The 17,494-nt window shown below is 27.1% G+C and overlaps 2 protein-coding genes across 10 annotated transcripts in view; one reads left to right on the top strand and one right to left on the bottom strand.

Annotated features, from left to right (window-relative positions):
- LOC105839750 (claspin) overlaps positions 1 to 2,726 on the top strand; it is a 73,927-nt gene extending 71,201 nt beyond the window's left edge. For all 3 annotated transcript variants that reach the window (XM_028194076.2, XM_028194075.2, XM_028194074.2), the window contains 2 exons: positions 627 to 833; positions 2,431 to 2,726. In XM_028194076.2, coding sequence (XP_028049877.1) covers positions 627 to 833; positions 2,431 to 2,490 — 267 coding nt within the window. In that variant the 3' untranslated portion in view covers positions 2,491 to 2,726. The remainder of the gene's footprint in view (positions 1 to 626; positions 834 to 2,430) is intronic.
- The window catches only part of LOC105837488, a 253,276-nt gene that overhangs the window by 164,470 nt on the left and 71,312 nt on the right, over positions 1 to 17,494 (bottom strand). For 4 of the 7 annotated variants that reach the window (XM_036289208.1, XM_036289211.1, XM_036289226.1 and 1 more), the window contains 6 exons: positions 14,625 to 14,760; positions 10,679 to 10,930; positions 7,653 to 7,724; positions 7,495 to 7,575; positions 3,463 to 3,658; positions 2,503 to 3,334 (listed from right to left, as the gene is read on the bottom strand). The exons of 1 other annotated variant lie outside the window; for it this stretch is intronic. In XM_036289208.1, the coding sequence (XP_036145101.1) occupies positions 3,223 to 3,334; positions 3,463 to 3,658; positions 7,495 to 7,575; positions 7,653 to 7,724; positions 10,679 to 10,930; positions 14,625 to 14,760 (849 nt within the window). In that variant the 3' untranslated portion in view covers positions 2,503 to 3,222. Of the gene's footprint in view, positions 1 to 2,502; positions 3,335 to 3,462; positions 3,659 to 7,494; positions 7,576 to 7,652; positions 7,725 to 10,678; positions 10,931 to 14,624; positions 14,761 to 17,494 lie in introns of those variants that run through there. 2 more of the 7 variants (XM_036289217.1, XM_036289247.1) reach the window with 2 other exon arrangements.

Here is a 17,494-nt window from a genome sequence, read left to right as displayed (position 1 = left end):
CCAACTCTTTTTTGCGTGACTTTTTTAGTTTTAGAGCTAGGACATTTTTGTCTTTATCAGTGACTTGAACTACGAAAAAATGGTATTGCTTCAGCGTCTAATATTAGGCTTCCGGTCTCGGAGAGATATTAATCATAAATAAAACATACGACTTTCGAAAAATTATATTCATAAAAAAAAGGAAATTTAAAAAATAATTTGGAATAAAACAAATATTATTTTATTATTTCGTATATGAATACGATATGTTTACGAATTATACAATTTTTTAAAAATATGTTCTCTCTTCTAAAAATATAGTCCTAACCTTTCTCATTACTAAATTTAAATTATTTATAAGCAATTCTCTATTTTTTTCACAATAATATAAATTAGTACTTTAAAGGAAAAATTTAAATAACAAATTATTTTTATTGTTTTATATTTGTTCAATACTTATTATTTTGATGATAATATTAAAATATTCTTTGTTAAAATGTATAAGTGAAAAACTATGTGACTTTTTAAAAGCTGGATGACCTTAATTTTATTAATTAAATATTTGTGTAGATACGGCATATATTAGCGCATTTCAGCAAATTAATAATTGGTTATTTATGTTTGTTACATAATTGTGTATTTTTCAGAATGTCATAAAAAAACGTTCACTCTTAACTCGAGGAGAAGAATCATTAGCAAAAATAGCTTCATTGGCAAAACAAGGTGATTCCGCTTTTTCCGCTTCTCATGCAGTAAATACAAGAAATTTCGTCTTTCCACATATTGATCAAAGTACAGATAATATAATTAAAAAAACAAACGAGGTAACAGAAGATTTGAATTCGCAAATTAAGGTATTTATAATTACATTATTTAAATCGTGTATACTACTATTATACACTACTATTATACATGTGTGTTCCATTTTTTTAATTTCTACACGGAGAAAATTTTCTTTTAGAGATTATCCTTAAAATTATGGTGGTACATCAAAGAATTTGATTTTTGTAAAAAATTTATTAATTTTGATAATATTTTCTAAAAATTTACCAAATTTAGTAAATATTCAATATAACGCTTTTTCTTCTTCGATTTTTTTTTAATTTTGTAAATTTATGTACTTTTATTGTGAATTATGTATTTTTGCATACAATTTTTTTTAGAAGAATCATCACTCAAGTTCCTTCTCCCTTTTTATTTATTTAATTTTATCATATAGAATCGGATTTTATAAGTGCTTAAAAGAAGCCTATTTAAATTTTTTAGAAAGATCTTACTCTACTCATAGCTAGGAGAATGTAAGATTTACGTAAACAAAATAAATTATTTTTAAAATTTCTGATAAATAAAAAAATGACAATTTCGGAATTATTTTTACAAAATACAAGCTTGTCAAAAACGTGGCAACACTAACTGCTGTTGTTAAGAAGATAAAAAATTTAACCTGTATTATTATAACAGATGAATTATTTAATTCAAAAATTCAAAAACAACAACATAACAATTTACATTACATTTTAATTTTATTTTCATAAAAACTATATTTATACATACTTACGTATAGAGGTCGATTTGACGGTACAAATTCTTTGAAGTATTTATAGCGTGAAGGCAACCATAGCTATAATTCGCGGCTGTAGTTCCGAAAACGTGCACTCTCCGATTTAGTTCAAATTTTAAAAATAAATTTCTTTTAGCGAAAAAAAACATGCAAGAAGGATTTTTGGCGACTCAAAAATTTTTGTTACTGTTTTATGGCATCCAAAGAATACTATATTTATTCGCTAAAATACCCTAAAATGTAGTGCAAATTTCAAACTCGTGTATAATCAACAAAAAATATTGTATCGACATGTTTTTATAAAATTGCTTAGAAAAGAATAAACTTTAAGAATCTGTATTAATATTAGCAAGATTTTAACGAAAAACTTCTGAAAAATGATAACAAACTTTTACTTTTTTCAATGAAAAAAAAACATGTTTAGTTTTCATGCGATACAAAAGGGTCACACTTAACGAATCAAACTTTCGCCGAGGGATTCTTAAAGTAGAGTCTCTGCCCTTTAATTAAAAAAAACTTCATGTAATTTGTGGATGATTTTTCGCGAATTTGCATTACTTTGCAGATTGCCTAAAAATTCGATTAAAATTTTTATCGTTTTTTTGCGGCAGTATATTTAAGCAGTTCATGTTTTGACTATTATTAATACAATACAATTTACTTTTTAAGAAATAAAAGGTGCCGCTAAGTCTATCAATATTTTGATAATCTTTCTACTAAAGTTACAGTATTTCAAATTTTACTAAATTATAGTAAAATTTGTGCATGTCTACATTGTTTCACACACGATTACTATAAGTTTAAAAAGAAATTCTTACAGAAAATTTTCTTTATGTGTATTTTCATTACGAGTTTTTATATACATTTTGATTAATGTTTTCTTTTTACAGCCTGGCAAGAGAAAGATGATGTCAAATAGATCGTCGACATCGAAAAAAAGGCGAAAATAAAGCCGTCGTTTGTAGAAGAAAAACTATTTTATTTATATACATGTAAGGACTGTTGTTTTAACCAGTTTTACAACATTTGAAGTTTTGTGTATATAAATGAAACGATAATGAACCTATTCTTGTTAAGCTAATTTTAAAAGTTCGTTAGCTGCATAAGAATATTAATAATGATGATTATGCGTCTTATCTTTATGTACAAATACCAAATATATACAAAACGATAATTGGTATAACAATGAAGGAATGGTTTCTTGAAAAATTATATGACTTTCCTCTTCTTTTTTCAAAAAGATTATATTTTGGCGATTCTTCCAAAACCACTTGTCTGTTTTTGTAATCATCTTTCAGTATTCTTTAATTCCAATTTTTTAATTATATTTCTCAAATCCGTTATTATTACACGATTAGTCTTGAGGATACAAGAATATGGTAAAAATGCAAAGTATTTGTGCAAAATATTTAGAAACTAAAACAAGAAAGAAAAAAATCAATGTTTTTTTCCTTCAGATTTCATCCTTTTTTTCAGAAGATCAATTATATTGTTATCTTTGGTTCTGAGAAACATAACTATTTGACAATGCTTTAAATATAACGAACATAAAGGAATATTAATAGCGATTGTTTTTTTCTATATCGAAAAACACGCATGTTTTTTTTAAGATGTTTGTTTTATAATTTGTTGATTTTGTGTATTTGGTCATGTCATAAATTCGCTTTTTTTCGACAATTGTTTCAGTGTCGGAAATTCGGATTATCCGTTTGCCATCCTTTCGCATTTGGTCCAAATTGATACACCAATCTTCGACCGAGTACTGGTAGAAATATTTTGCTTTTGTAATAGTATCTGAAAAACATTAATTTGCGAAATAACTAATAGATATATATTTAAATTATATTTTAAATTATGTTAAAAATTTTATTATTACTATTTCTATATAAGTGTGCGTGCGCGTAATTACAATTATTATTTACCTCATAGCTCGACTAAGCTTTTCATAAGTCATTTTTGTATTTCCTTTTCGTGAACCCCATCGTTTTGCTACTTCGTCACTTTTTACAAAGCGAAATTTGGCCTGCGAATAGTCCTCCCAGCAAATTAAACTTGGACATGTTTCTCTATTGCGAAGTAAATCTCTAATAAATTCCCATAATTTTCCTTGACTAGCGGCTGTAAGTTGATGAATACATTTGTTATTTATTACATGTGTTTTTTTGCGCACGATTTATACAGAATGTTCGATAATAGGTGGAAGAAAATTTAAGGAGCGATTCTAATTGATAAAGTAAGACAAAAAACAAGAATAACAAAATTGCGATTAACACACTTTGTTTTTCTTAATTACGTGCAAAAGTTTTAATATTTATGTAAACAGTGACTAAAACACTTAGATAAGATATTTTGCATATTTAGACATTATAAATAAAAAATAAAGTTTCTATTGAAATTTTGTTATTATGTAATTTTTAATTACGCAACTTTGAATATTTAAATATTCATGTAAAAAAGTGACACATGTAAATATTAAAATTTGATAATTAAAAACTAAAGCTTTAAAGGAATTCTAAAGTGCCTGTCAAACTTAATCGGGGTCGATACTGTAGAGTTATTTGTGCACATTATTAACAATATTTCGTATGTATTTCTCTTACAGATTTGGAAATTCTTTTTCAGAATTAAAATAATACACGTATTAATATCAGCCTATGAATTGGATTTTGTATCTAGAATGAACTTTTTCAGACTGCTCTTTTTATTAATCTTTAGAGCGCTGGTATTAAAATTTTGAATTTTTTTCAGTAAAATTTATACATATTGTTGCGTGCGGCCGCGGATGATAATAAACACTCTCACTGATACTTCACCTTTGATAATTCAAAAAGACCTTATTAATTACAATTTTTAATGTTTTGTAAGTGCATTCGCTCTTGCACGGGATAAAACTTCTTTGTTTATCAGTATTGTCAAGTTTACGACCGCTGACAACGCTCTTTTCAAAAGTCAATGTATTGATCGGTCAGCAGGGCTGACGAACACAACAACGTATACAACTAACATCTTTCACACAATTTCAAGTTTATTACTGGGTCATATATGAGCCACCCAGTAGACCTATTCTGTAACTCTTAACGACAGTGTCGAAATCGTTACATTGTCGTTGCGCACATATTATACATGACAAAAAAGTTGCGCAATGACAATATAACGATACCGAACTGTTGTTAAGAGTTACAGAATAGACCTGGTTCCGTACGGTATGGAAATTTTTTAAATTTAAATTTTATTGTTTTTTTAGGAGTTTTTGATATCATTAATCACGATTTTGAGGTCAGATCATCAAAATTTTACACAGAAACAGTATTGCCACCATAAACCTAAATAAATAACAGCAGTTACATTACTATATATAACTTTTCTTTTGCGATGCCTACAGCTAACGTGAACGTAGAAAATTTTGTAGCTCTTGTTTTTCTTTTTTTCGTTTTAAAATTATGTTTATCTTGTAATATTGTGCGTAGCACCTTGTTTTGAAATATTTTATGCAAAAGAAACATTATCGTAAATTCAAACTTATATAAATTTATTCATTCTTTATATTTCTTTCTCATAAACAGACAAAAATAGAAAAATTGATAAACAAAAGGGGACCCAGCCCCAATAACTTTGACCTTGACATATGTTTATTTTTATATATTTATTTTAGCCGGCGTTCATCGTTCATTAAAAAGTTATAAACAAAAAAATGTATCCAGTACAATAATAAATTCATTATTAAAATAAAGCATGTAATTTTGCATGCTTTAAAATATATAATCTATTAATTTATTATTATCCTAATCTAAACCTTATAAAGAAATATGGGTAAATCTAAACAAATGGGGACCCAGCATTAATAAATAATAAATCCATTATTAAAATAAAGGCTTCGCCCTCCCCTTATATTCCCGCATTAATTTTTATAAAGCACGCATAAATTAATAGATTTTCTTATTTCAAAGCACGCAAAAATCCGTGCTTTATAAAAATTAATTCAGTCCTCTTTTGTTAAGGTTTACTGAAAATTTTTTTAAAAAATTATTTAAAAAAAACAAGGAAATACAAAACTTTACATCCACGCCGTTATCTCTAGGTAATATAAAAAAAATTGTATATAACAATGTAACTGTTCCTTATTAAACTTTGACTTATAATGGTAATACAGATTTTGTGTAAAATTTCGTAAATTTGATCTCTAAATCGTGACGATAACATAGAAAATCCTTAAAAATACCGAAGGTTAAATTTCTAAAATTTCCAGTATGTGTCATACCCAGTGAACACATTTTATAGCGGCAATATAACATGGAAGTTACATGTAATTTAACATTGTTATTCTTGTGATATGTAGGTGCTATATGACATGGAAATAACCTGTTACGTAATATTTGTTATACGCAAGTGATATAGCTGTTATACATCGTTTTTGCGTTACAGTTATTCAACAAAAATTGTATAATCGTAACATAACACGTTCGTATCAATGTTATTACGGAACGATGCGTCGTGATTGACTCAGAAATCAGACATTATATATAACATCCTGAATGACAGATTTATTTAATAATAATAAAAATTATAAAGATAATGTTTTTAAAAATAACGGTTTGTCTACAATTACTGCAAACAAAAAATGCACAAAATCTAAATTCATTATGTGCTGAACAAAAACAGAATAATAAATGTATACTATTCAATTTTTCTTAGAATTATGATCTATATAGTTAACCATCTAATTAATCATTTGAACGCTTCAAAGATTAGTGCAAATAGATCGCAATTTCCATCAAATTATTAAGGTTATGGAAAAAAATAAATTTAACAATGAAATTAATAAGTAAATAAATTAATGCTATTTATTTTTAATATGTTTTGCAAAATTTAATTGCTTTTATAAAAAATAATATAGTCGCGTCAGTTTGCATATAGGTACATGTAGACAATAACAAGTACCCATATCGATGAGTCAAATTGGCGTAGCAGGTAGAGTACAAGGTTCGTCATCCTAAGGTTCCGGGTTCAAACCTAGCAGCGGCAAGTAAGAATAAAATAAAAAATAACATAATTTAAATTTAATTAATTAATAAAAATTTATTCTAAAAGTATGTGCTGTTGATAAAAATAATTTCAGAAAAATGAAATTTTTATTTTATTTTATTTTTCTTTGTAACTGTTGTGTAACGGTTAGATAAAATGTAATTGTAACATGTTATATTGCTGAATCGGAAATTGTAACTTACATGTAATTTCAGAGTAATTTCAGAGTAACGTAACCTGTTATATTCGGTTACATTACTGTTACACTGCTGCTATATTACTGTGTTCACTAGGATACTGTATTGGATTGGACTGGTTTATATGAACCAGTAACAAACCTAAAAACTACGTAGACCTATGTAAGTTATAAGCTATGTAAGTTACAAGCCTAAAAACTACGTAAAACTATGTAAGTTATAAATTTTATATGAAAAAAAATTAAAATTTTAATAGAAAAATTCTGATATTTTTAAAAATAAAAGTAGCTAATTTAGTGGCTCATATACTCCAGCCCTTTAAAGATTAACCTATATCTGGATTTGCAATTATAAAACGTCATAGTCACTAATCTTTTTCTAGGCTTTTAATCTTAGTTTAAATTGCATGATATTGTTCACATATACGTTATCTCTAGAGGAATACTGTTTCATTTTGTACATATATATCGTAGATTTTGTATACCTATTAAACAAATATTGTCATCAAGTGACAGTTCTATGTACAAAAAATAAAAATATTTTTGTTTTTATGTGAACTCAACCGTTTTCCTCTAGATTTTTGTGCGTATTTTAATTTTGTAAAACACTTGCGAATCTATAAAACAAAAAATAGTTTATTTAAAAATGTCGGTGAAACAGATGGTTTTAAGATCCCTTTAATCACCTTGATTTTGTTGTGTATTGTATATAAAAAAATAGTTTTGTACTACGTACGATTTTTCTTTGTCTTTAGTACCCTTGGTCTGCCGGGCAGTCTTTTGGTCGCAATTTCGATACTATTATCTGATTCTGCATCTGAAAAAGAGCAAGAAGATGAATTATGAAAGACAACGAATTGATTATCTGCAAAATTTTTTTTCCTAACAACTTACCGGATATGTTGCTAGAATTGATTCGCGTGTACTCGTCTTCTGATTGCGATTGAATGGTATCAAATGATGGCACTGTAAAAAGAAATAATATTTTCGGCTTGCGGCATTCGATAATTATTCTGTCGATTATTTGTTTATTTATTTCTAACTTATGTTACCATTGATATCATGGATCAAAACATCAAAATCAAATGTCATAAGAGCGAAGAAAAAATTGATATAGAATATAGATCAAAGAATCCATCATCGACCAAGATCTAATCGGTCGTACTGATCAGTCAATGTGCAAATCATTCTACATATGACTATTCCCAGGTTAAGAAAATTTTCTAATTTAAGAAAAGTGGAAAATAATTATGTAACTTTTCTCATTCATATGTATATATATATTTTTTAATTCATATACATCTTTTAATAAAGTCTCTTTTGGCATTGTTATTTTTAAAATAAGTAATGAACAAATTTGAAGCAGCAAAAACAATTATTTGTTTTAAAAGTATTTCTTTATAATAATGATATTCATATTAAAAAAGAATTGATTATAATAATTTAAATATAATATAAAAATTTATAACAAAAATATGTTTTATATTTTTTATGTAAATGTATTAAGCTTTGTAATATTATATAATGATAATGACATTATATTACATTTTTTGTTCATATAACTTGAAAAATTATACATTATTGGTGAATTAATACATAAACGTTTCTATAATTTTTAATTATAAATTTATTTTTACAAACTATTTAATTACTGTACGTAACAATTTTATTTGTAAGTTATAAATTTTACTCTTACATATGTATAAATATACATCTTTAATAATAGATTCTAGTCCAATCTAAAGCTACCTGCTTTAATAATTATAATTTAACGTCTAATTTTTTACAATAGAGAAGGGGTTATGGGATTATCCAAAGAGTTGTACCAATTATGTTATAAGCAGAAGTTCTTCAGATGTACATACGATAATTAACAATTTACTGAAAAAGGAAAAAATATTGCAGTTATGGAACCTGTAGGGAGATATGAAACGTTACCAACGAATATTCTTAAAATTATTTTTGTTTCTGAAAAATGAAAAATTAATGCTCTTTGGCGGATCTTACATATCAGTATTGTACATAGGCCGTATATTCATAGTCGGATCTTATTTTAAGATCCGTCTCAAGCAATGTCTTAACCTATTATGTTTCAAGTGGATCGTTTTTTGTGACTTTTTTAAATGATATTTTATACTACGAATCTAATCTCCAAAAAAATTTTAATCAATTTTTTTAGGTAAAATTTTCTGAACTTTTAATAACCTGTTGTCAAAATTTCTAAAAAATGCAATCTGAACAATTTATGTTAATTTATATAAATTATTATTGCAGATATATTTGCAAAAAGAGCTGATTTTTTCACTGAAATTTTTAAAAATTAGTATTTACACATAGAAAACAGATGGAAATATCTCTGAGAAGTGGCAATCTTGCGTCCATGGACCATGAACTTTCAAATGTACGTGTATTTCAATTTAAAATGGCGATATCCAATATGGCGGTTAAAAGAGGGAAAGTCTATGAAATCTTCGATTTCTCTGTATGTAAATTTCTTTTCAATCGCTTTATTCGATCCATTTTAATTCAACAATTCTGATGTCATATTCGTAATCAGCGACCTAAAAATATAGTGATTTTTAGTAGATTTGATTGACTTCAAACATTTTCAACTGCTATTTTGGATCCACCATCTTGAATTTGACATGTCTGATAACAGAATCGCAATCAGTGACCCAAAAAATCCCTAAAAACCAATTTGGATGATAAAGAGATTGAAAGAAATATTTACATACGGACAAATCAAAGATTTCATAGATTTTTTCTCTTCTAACCGTCATATTGGATCGCCATCTTGAATTGAAATATACTCACATGTAGTACATTTGAAATGGTCCGTGGACGCAAAATTTTTACTTTTCAAAGATATTTTCATCCGTTTTCTATGTGTGAATATTGATCGAAAAAAAAATTTCAGTGAAAAAATAAGCTTTTTTGCAAATAAATTAACATAAATTGTTCAAATCGCATTTTTTAGAAATTCTAAAGAATATTAAAAGTTCAGAAAATTTTACATAAAAAAAAAATTAAAAATTTTTTGAGGATTAAATTCATAGTATAAAATACCACTGAAAAAAGTTACAAAAAACTGTTCGCTTTGGACTTAATGGGTTAAGATGTTAATACGGCTCTGTGATTGGTTGATGACATCTTAAAGTAGTACTTAAGACTATCTTAAATATAAGATCTGTCTATGAATACCGGTCATAGTACCACAAAAAAATATAAGTATAAAAACCTTTGACTCTTACGACTTTGCATATTATAGAAATACTATAAAAGTATTATAACAAACAATATTATCTAAATATTGTAAAAAATATTATGAGGGAAGAAATTATGGGACTCAGACTTGCGACAAATGCATGCACACATTATGTTCAACATTAAATTCAATAACGATATTTGAAAGCTATAATTAAGCCTTTCAATTACATTAATGTTAAAAAATTAATACCCAACATATTTCTCAAAATGAGGTAAAGAATAGATAATACCTATAGAATTTACGACTACTTAATACTGAAATGCTGCTTTTATGACAACAAAACAAACACTAATAGCCATGTTATAACGTCTAAACAGTATGTAAAGAAGTAATTCGGATAGTTATCCCCAGAACCGAACACAAACCGAAAAAATACGAGATATCGCGAATCCCATATCTCCACATTTAGTCCATAACTGCCTTCTCTCCTCTATACAAGATTCGATACTATTTTAAAAAGTTGTTTAAAGAAATCTACACGATCAATAAATTTAGAAAAATTCTGAAATGCTTATATATATATTAATTCATGAACTCATTCTCAAAATTTGATAAGTTTTTTATATTATGTTACGTGAGAAGGTTGGAAAACCTTCTTAAACTGAATTGCTTTCTATATTTACATTTATATATTATGTTAGTTTATACATACGAAGATTTGATATACGTTGTGAATGAAGAAGATCATACAATTGGCTTCCATAAATAGGATCATGATTAATAAAATCCTGCCGCGTAAAAGTAATGATATCTTTCCCGGGTACGGCGAGACTGTGCTGAATGGAACTGTAAGGCTGACCCATATACGACGCTGCTGACATAAGCCAATTTATTGTTTCCTCTTGACACCAGTTTCTAATAGGTTTATCTGACCAACCGGTGCCGTCGATCTCAACTTCATCACCTATCGAGACGACATTAAATCCGCAAGTAATTCTTCTGTCAGATTTACGCTGTTTACACGTTAAAACTTCATAAACACGTTTTGAATGCAAAACATTGCTTTAGATCGATTAGATGATAAATGTTATAATTCGTATGCGGTTTTCCATAAATCGAATTGGAATACGTCAATACGTTTCCTGGGAAACAATTCCTGGGAAATACCCATCAGCGATTATCGCTACGTCGACAATCGCAGACCAGCAGATTCGAGCTTTCGTGAGTTAAGCAAAGCAAGCAAGAAAATTGAAAAGATAATGGACTAATCGTCTTCTTTTCAATATTTTGGTGGATTCGTTACTTGTGAGTGTAATCCGAAAACACGTAAAAGTTATTGCTTTCTTATAGAGGAGAGTTGCTGAATGCGTACCGGTCGTCTAAATTATATCTCTTTAATATTTTATAATTTTACTTAATATAAACAATATTTAGTAATCAGAATATGAAGTAAATATGAAATAAATAATATAGACAAAAAATTAACAAATTACGTTTTGCTCATGCTATCAGCATTTTAAAAAATCAAATACAACTAATGTAAACTTTTTTTATCTATTTATATAGCTGATAATAATGTAATCATATAATTTTACTAGTTTTATATTTTTACAAAAAAACAATTTTATTATAATATATCTTATAGTATATTTACATATTTATAATTATTGCAAAATTACATCCATATTTTTATATAAAAACGGATATTTACAAATTAACTTAAAAAAATTTATTTTAAATTTGTATTTGATTAGTCTTCTGGTAACTTTTTTCGTTCGTAGTTTTAATTTGAAATAAACAAGGAAAAAGGATAAATTATTGCAAGATAATGTCAAAATATTAGAAATAAAATGCTTTCTGACTTTTATGTATTTTTTTAAAAAGCATATATTAAATTGATTTTTTTTAGAAAGTATATATTAAATTGATTTTTATAATTTGTCAAATCTTTCAGAAATTAGTAAATAGTCCAGTCGTGGGAGCAGATGGTATGAACTTGGCTTGATGTAAAGTTTTTTTTTTCACAGATCAATCCTAAATAACATACATAATAAGAATATCGACGTGCGTCAAACCAAAAACCATGGGAAATATTTTTAAATTGCACAAGTTTGAAAAAATGGCCTGTTTTTGCTCGAATTTCTCGTTGTAACTTAAAAACGAATTTAAACAAATGTATATTATTTTGACATATTATTAGTTACTATTGTTAGTCCAAAATTATTTAGTGCAAATTAAATAAATATGAAAAATTATATTTTATGAAAAAAAAAATTTATTCATATAAAAGTATTTTAAAGCTTACATATTATTTTTATTATATTTATTTGCAATGAAATCTTGCTTTTTTACATGGAATTTCAATATCTATAATATATCTTCAGTATCAATTATTGTCGTTATTTTCTACTTCCGCATCGCTAAAATTAATTTCTATTTCGTCCTGATTTGTATTATAGTCATTGCTATTATCATCAAGTAAAAAAGCAAGATTTTATTGCAAATAAATATAATAAAAATAATATGTAAGCTTTAAAATATTTTTATATGGATTATTAATAAATAAATATTTTTTTTTAATATAATTTTTTCTATTTATTTAATTTGCACTATTTTTTTATTTATTTAATTTACACTAAATAATTTTGGACTAACAATAGTAACTAATAATATGTAAAAATAATATACATTTATAAAAACATTTATACAAACATTTATACATTTATAAAAATATTTTTCTGCGATCAAAATCCTCAAAGAAATTCTATTTGTTAATAAGCTCAAAATTTTCAAAAAATCCTAAAGAGGGGATAAGACAAAAAATGGAACTTTTTCAATTTTTTATTGTTAGTGCCTATATGAGGGCTTTTTTATAGACGCGCCATTTGATCAAAGTTTTCAATTTTTGTAAATTAACAAATTGATTGTGCGAAAACTATTCGACGGATCACGGGCGGCTTTGGAATATAAGTTACGAACAGTTTGAACTTTCCTAATCTACATTTTCATTAATAACAACTAATATTTACCTTGATTGCCAAGCGCTTAAAATAAGGCTACATTTTTAATCAGTTTTTTTTATTTTGCAATGCAAATATACAAATTTTTTATTTGAAAAGGCACTTTCCTTGTAGAAAACATCAAGATAAACAAAAAATGTTCTGTACAATTTTTTCGTCAGAGGCTTCGTTTTCAAGTTACAACGAGAAATTCGAGCAAAAACATGTTTTGCGATTTTTTCAAACTTGTGCAATTTAAAAATATTTTCCATGGTTTTGACGCATGTCGATATTCTTATTATGTATGTTATTTAGGATTGATCTGTGAAAAAAAATACTTTACAACAAACCAAGTCCAAAAAAGCTACTTTTTCTGCTCCCACGACTGGACTAAAATGGATTGCATTGAAAGAAAAGGATTTGATATTTCTGGCTATAATTATAGAATAAAATAATTATTGTTAGAAATTATACTTTAATAGTTATTACTATCACAATATTAATAATAATATTATGTTTATAATTCCATCAACTATGAAGAAATTTTATTAAAATTATAATATTTTTCAAATATTATTACAGTAAAAAAGATCAAAACATGGATGATAAAAATAAGATACATATTTTTATGTAGTAAAAATGCAATCAATTATGTGAATATAATAATTTTTAAAACATTTACTTACTATGTATATTTACATAGTAATAATAATACGGTTGTATTATTAAATTATTTACATTTAAAAAATCACATAAAATATTTCATCATTAAGATCTTGCTTTGATCATACGAGTATATCAGTCTTTTTCGATTTAAATTATACAATTTTCGATTTGTATTGTATAAATAGTACTCTTTACTCAATTATTGTTTTAACACAGGTTTGGCTTTACAATAATTTACATTTTACAATAATTACATTTTCTTTATATAATTATTACAAAAAATATTACCATATGCCTTGGTTGAGCTAGCTACGCCCGCACAAAATGAGAAGTTTAAATCATAGTTGAGGTAATATTTTTCACAATAAATTCTTTACATTTTCCGTAGAAATATTATAGATTTATTATAGTTTGTTAGCATCAATGCTACTAAATTAATTGTAAATTACTGTGATACTGTGATTTACAATTGTAATACTGTGATATTACTTTTCAATTTAAGAACTGTGCTTAAGATTGAAAGTAACGATGTACAGTTAAAAGAAAATGTATTTAAAAATCGCATACAAAATATTATTAGTACTAAGATTTTTGACTGTATATGGCGCTTTTTCGATTTGAAAAAAAAAGGTAATTTGGATTAATTGATTCAATGTACTGTTGGGTTATATGTATATTTATAATAAATACAATAATTAATTATAAATCAATACAATTCTATGTAAAAAAATAGATCTTTATATTTTTCTTCCCTAAAAATTTCCCTAAATTTTTTATTCTTCCAAAAAATCTCTTGTGATAATAACGAAATTTGTGAAAGTTGTGCCTCTACAACCTGGTAATCCGATTAGAAATAGTGAAATAACGAAACAAATAGATAAAAATGTAGAATAATAGATAATTTTGCTCTATGATTTTTCGCACTTTCTTTCTTAATCAAAATTGATTTTTTAAATATTTTTTACTTAATATTTTTTTAACAATTTTTATTACCGAGTGAACATTTCTTCTTGGTTGCTTCGCAACTGCGGTTCGCTAGGAAACTGCTTCGTTTGGGAATTAAAGAATCCATGTCCAAGAGTAAATGATCATTTTCATCCTCGTGCAAATTAATGAACGATGGATACATCTGCAATCACAGTATTCAAAATTTAACACGGCGGTAACGCTAATTATATTAGGGAAGATTTTGTGAATGAAAAGTGATTAGGCGTTTTCGATAGATTTTTTGATGCTGAACACGAATCTGGTCTCAAATGTTGCGTATCTCAGGTTTTTGAAAAAATTAAAATTAAAGTGTCCAAAAAACGTGTTCTTCGCTATCTTCGAGAATTATAACGGAATTTATAGCTTTTGAGACCAGATTCGTGTTAGGAGTTAATTTTGTATTACTAAAGAAAGTAAAAATGTGAAAAGTGAACAGTACTGTCTCTACTGATTGGTATACTTGTAGGATTAAAGAGATCCAGCAGTGATAGAGTTACCGACATTTTTTGAGGAAACTTGGATTTTCGAATTGGAATAACAATGCAAAATTCTTTTACAGGATTAAAGTACGCACAAAAATGAAGGGGGCGACGTATGATTTATTCTGATAAATAAAAAAATATTGTTATTTATTAGTCACTTAACGACAATATTTGCTTTATACGAAAAATCTACAATTTATATGTATAAAATAATCACGTCGCCCTCTAGAAAAAACTCAGGAATAATATGTGCAATTAGAAATAAGATTAGAAGCCTAGAAAAAGATTCGCATTCCGCAAATTGGAAAATAAAAAAACGAAAATTTAGGTTATGTACGGGTAAAAAATCGATAAGTAGAGTAATGTGAAAAAAATTTTTTTCGTTCTCAATATAAAATTTAATTCATAGATTGATATTGTGTTAGATTAATATGTGTACTTTAAGAGGATGCTAAAGCCGTGTGTTTTACCGACATTCTGTATTTATCACTTAATTTCGAATTGAATTTACAGAATTGATAATTCTTTTACACTTTTAAAGTACGTATACAAATGAACCTAGGGACGATTAGATAAAAACCAAAAATGCAAAAAATTTTTTAAAGTTTATTTGTTCATAAAAATATTTGCTTCAAAATACAAGTTATGTAGCTTATACGTACAAATGAATGGTGTTCCCGGGTTTGGAATAGATTGAGGAATAAGATTATAATCGTCAAATTACGATTACAAGCCGTACAAAAAAGATATTTTAAAAATAAAAGCGCTTAAATGAATAAAATTTTGGATCACATAAATATGTTTTTTTACGGCTTGTAAACGTAATTTGACAAATATAGTCTTATTCCTTCTATTCCAAACTGCGAGACACCATTTATTTGTAAGTATAAGCTATATAACTTGTATTTTAAAGCAAATTTTTTCATGAACAAGAATAAATAATGACTCTGCATTATCGACCTCAATCAAGTTTGATGGGCAGTTTAGCATCCTCTTAAGGCGATGCTGGAGTTGCTGAACTGCCTCTCAAACTTGATTGAGGTCGATAATGTCATTCATGCACATCACTAATGAGATTTTGTATATATCTCTTTTATAAATTTGGAAATTCTTTTCAACAGACAACTCCAGCATCCCCTTAAGGGGATTCTAAAGTCGTCTGTTTTATCGAGAGAATTGTACAATTTGTTCTAATGTCCAACTTTTTATTGCATTTACAGAATTAAAAATCCTTCTCCACAATTAAAGTATAGACGATAACAACGTCTGGACGTGCGGACGTAACGATTTTATACGAAAAATAAAAAAATTAATTGTCTAGCGTGTACTCGCGTAACAAAACGTGCTTGATATAAAGGTTGTGCACCTTGTACGTATAAATCAAGTCAGATCCGCACACAAGTGAACATTGAAGAACAATACTATGCTTTCAGATTGAGCGTAGGCGTCTTAAAAAAGATACACATTGGTAAACATTTCGTGTTTCAAAAGAGCAATCTGAAAATTTTTTTTTAATTCTTGCTGTGAAATTCAATTCATAAACTGATATTAATACATAAATTTTAATTTTGAAAAAGGATTTCTAAATCTATAAAAGAAATACATACAAAATTTTGTTAATGATGTGCACAAATGACTCTACTATACATTATCGACCTCGATCAAGTTTGACGAGCAGTTTAGCATCCCAGGGGACGCTAAAATGGTTGCCAAACTTGATCGGGGTCGATAATGTAGAATCGTTCATGCATATCATTACTAAGATTTCGTATGTATTTCTTTTATAGATTCGAAAAATTTTTTCCAGAATTAAAATATACGTATTTAATATCATCATATGAACTGGATTTTAGATCGGGAATAAACAAAATGTTTTTCAGACTGCTCTATTCCGGGTGCGTTCGAAATGGCCACGCGTAAATTTGACCACGTTCGAAATGGCCACGGGAAATATTACACGTGGTTCAATTTGCCCATGTTCGAAACGGCCACGTTCGAAATGGCCACCCAAGTAGCCAAATGAAGGCAACGTGTTGTCATTTTGCTGTCACTTATTCCCTATTAATTTCATCAAACTAAAGCCAAGGTGTTTCCTCAAACTGTCTGTTGTTCTGATATTATGTAAAATTCTTTGTTAGAATTCAACAAACTGACGGCAAGTTGTCAACATGCATGCACAATTGCTGTCAATGTGATAAGTTTATTATTCTTCAATGAATGCACTTACAATTTCATAAACTCATGAAGGTTATTTGCCCTCTTGATGCTAACTTTGTTCCACGTTAAATTACAATGACAGCAAATTGTGGGCAAATTCACAACATACATGCAGTGCATTAATTTGCCCGATATGCTCAATCTCGCTTGGCTATCTGGGCACGTTCGAAATGGCTA

The sequence above is a fragment of the Monomorium pharaonis genome, chromosome 1 (genome assembly GCF_013373865.1).
Source record: "Monomorium pharaonis isolate MP-MQ-018 chromosome 1, ASM1337386v2, whole genome shotgun sequence".
In the NCBI taxonomy this organism is placed as follows: domain Eukaryota; kingdom Metazoa; phylum Arthropoda; class Insecta; order Hymenoptera; family Formicidae; genus Monomorium; species Monomorium pharaonis.
Note: the sequence above shows the minus strand (reverse complement) of the source record. Positions and strands in the feature narration are given on the sequence as shown.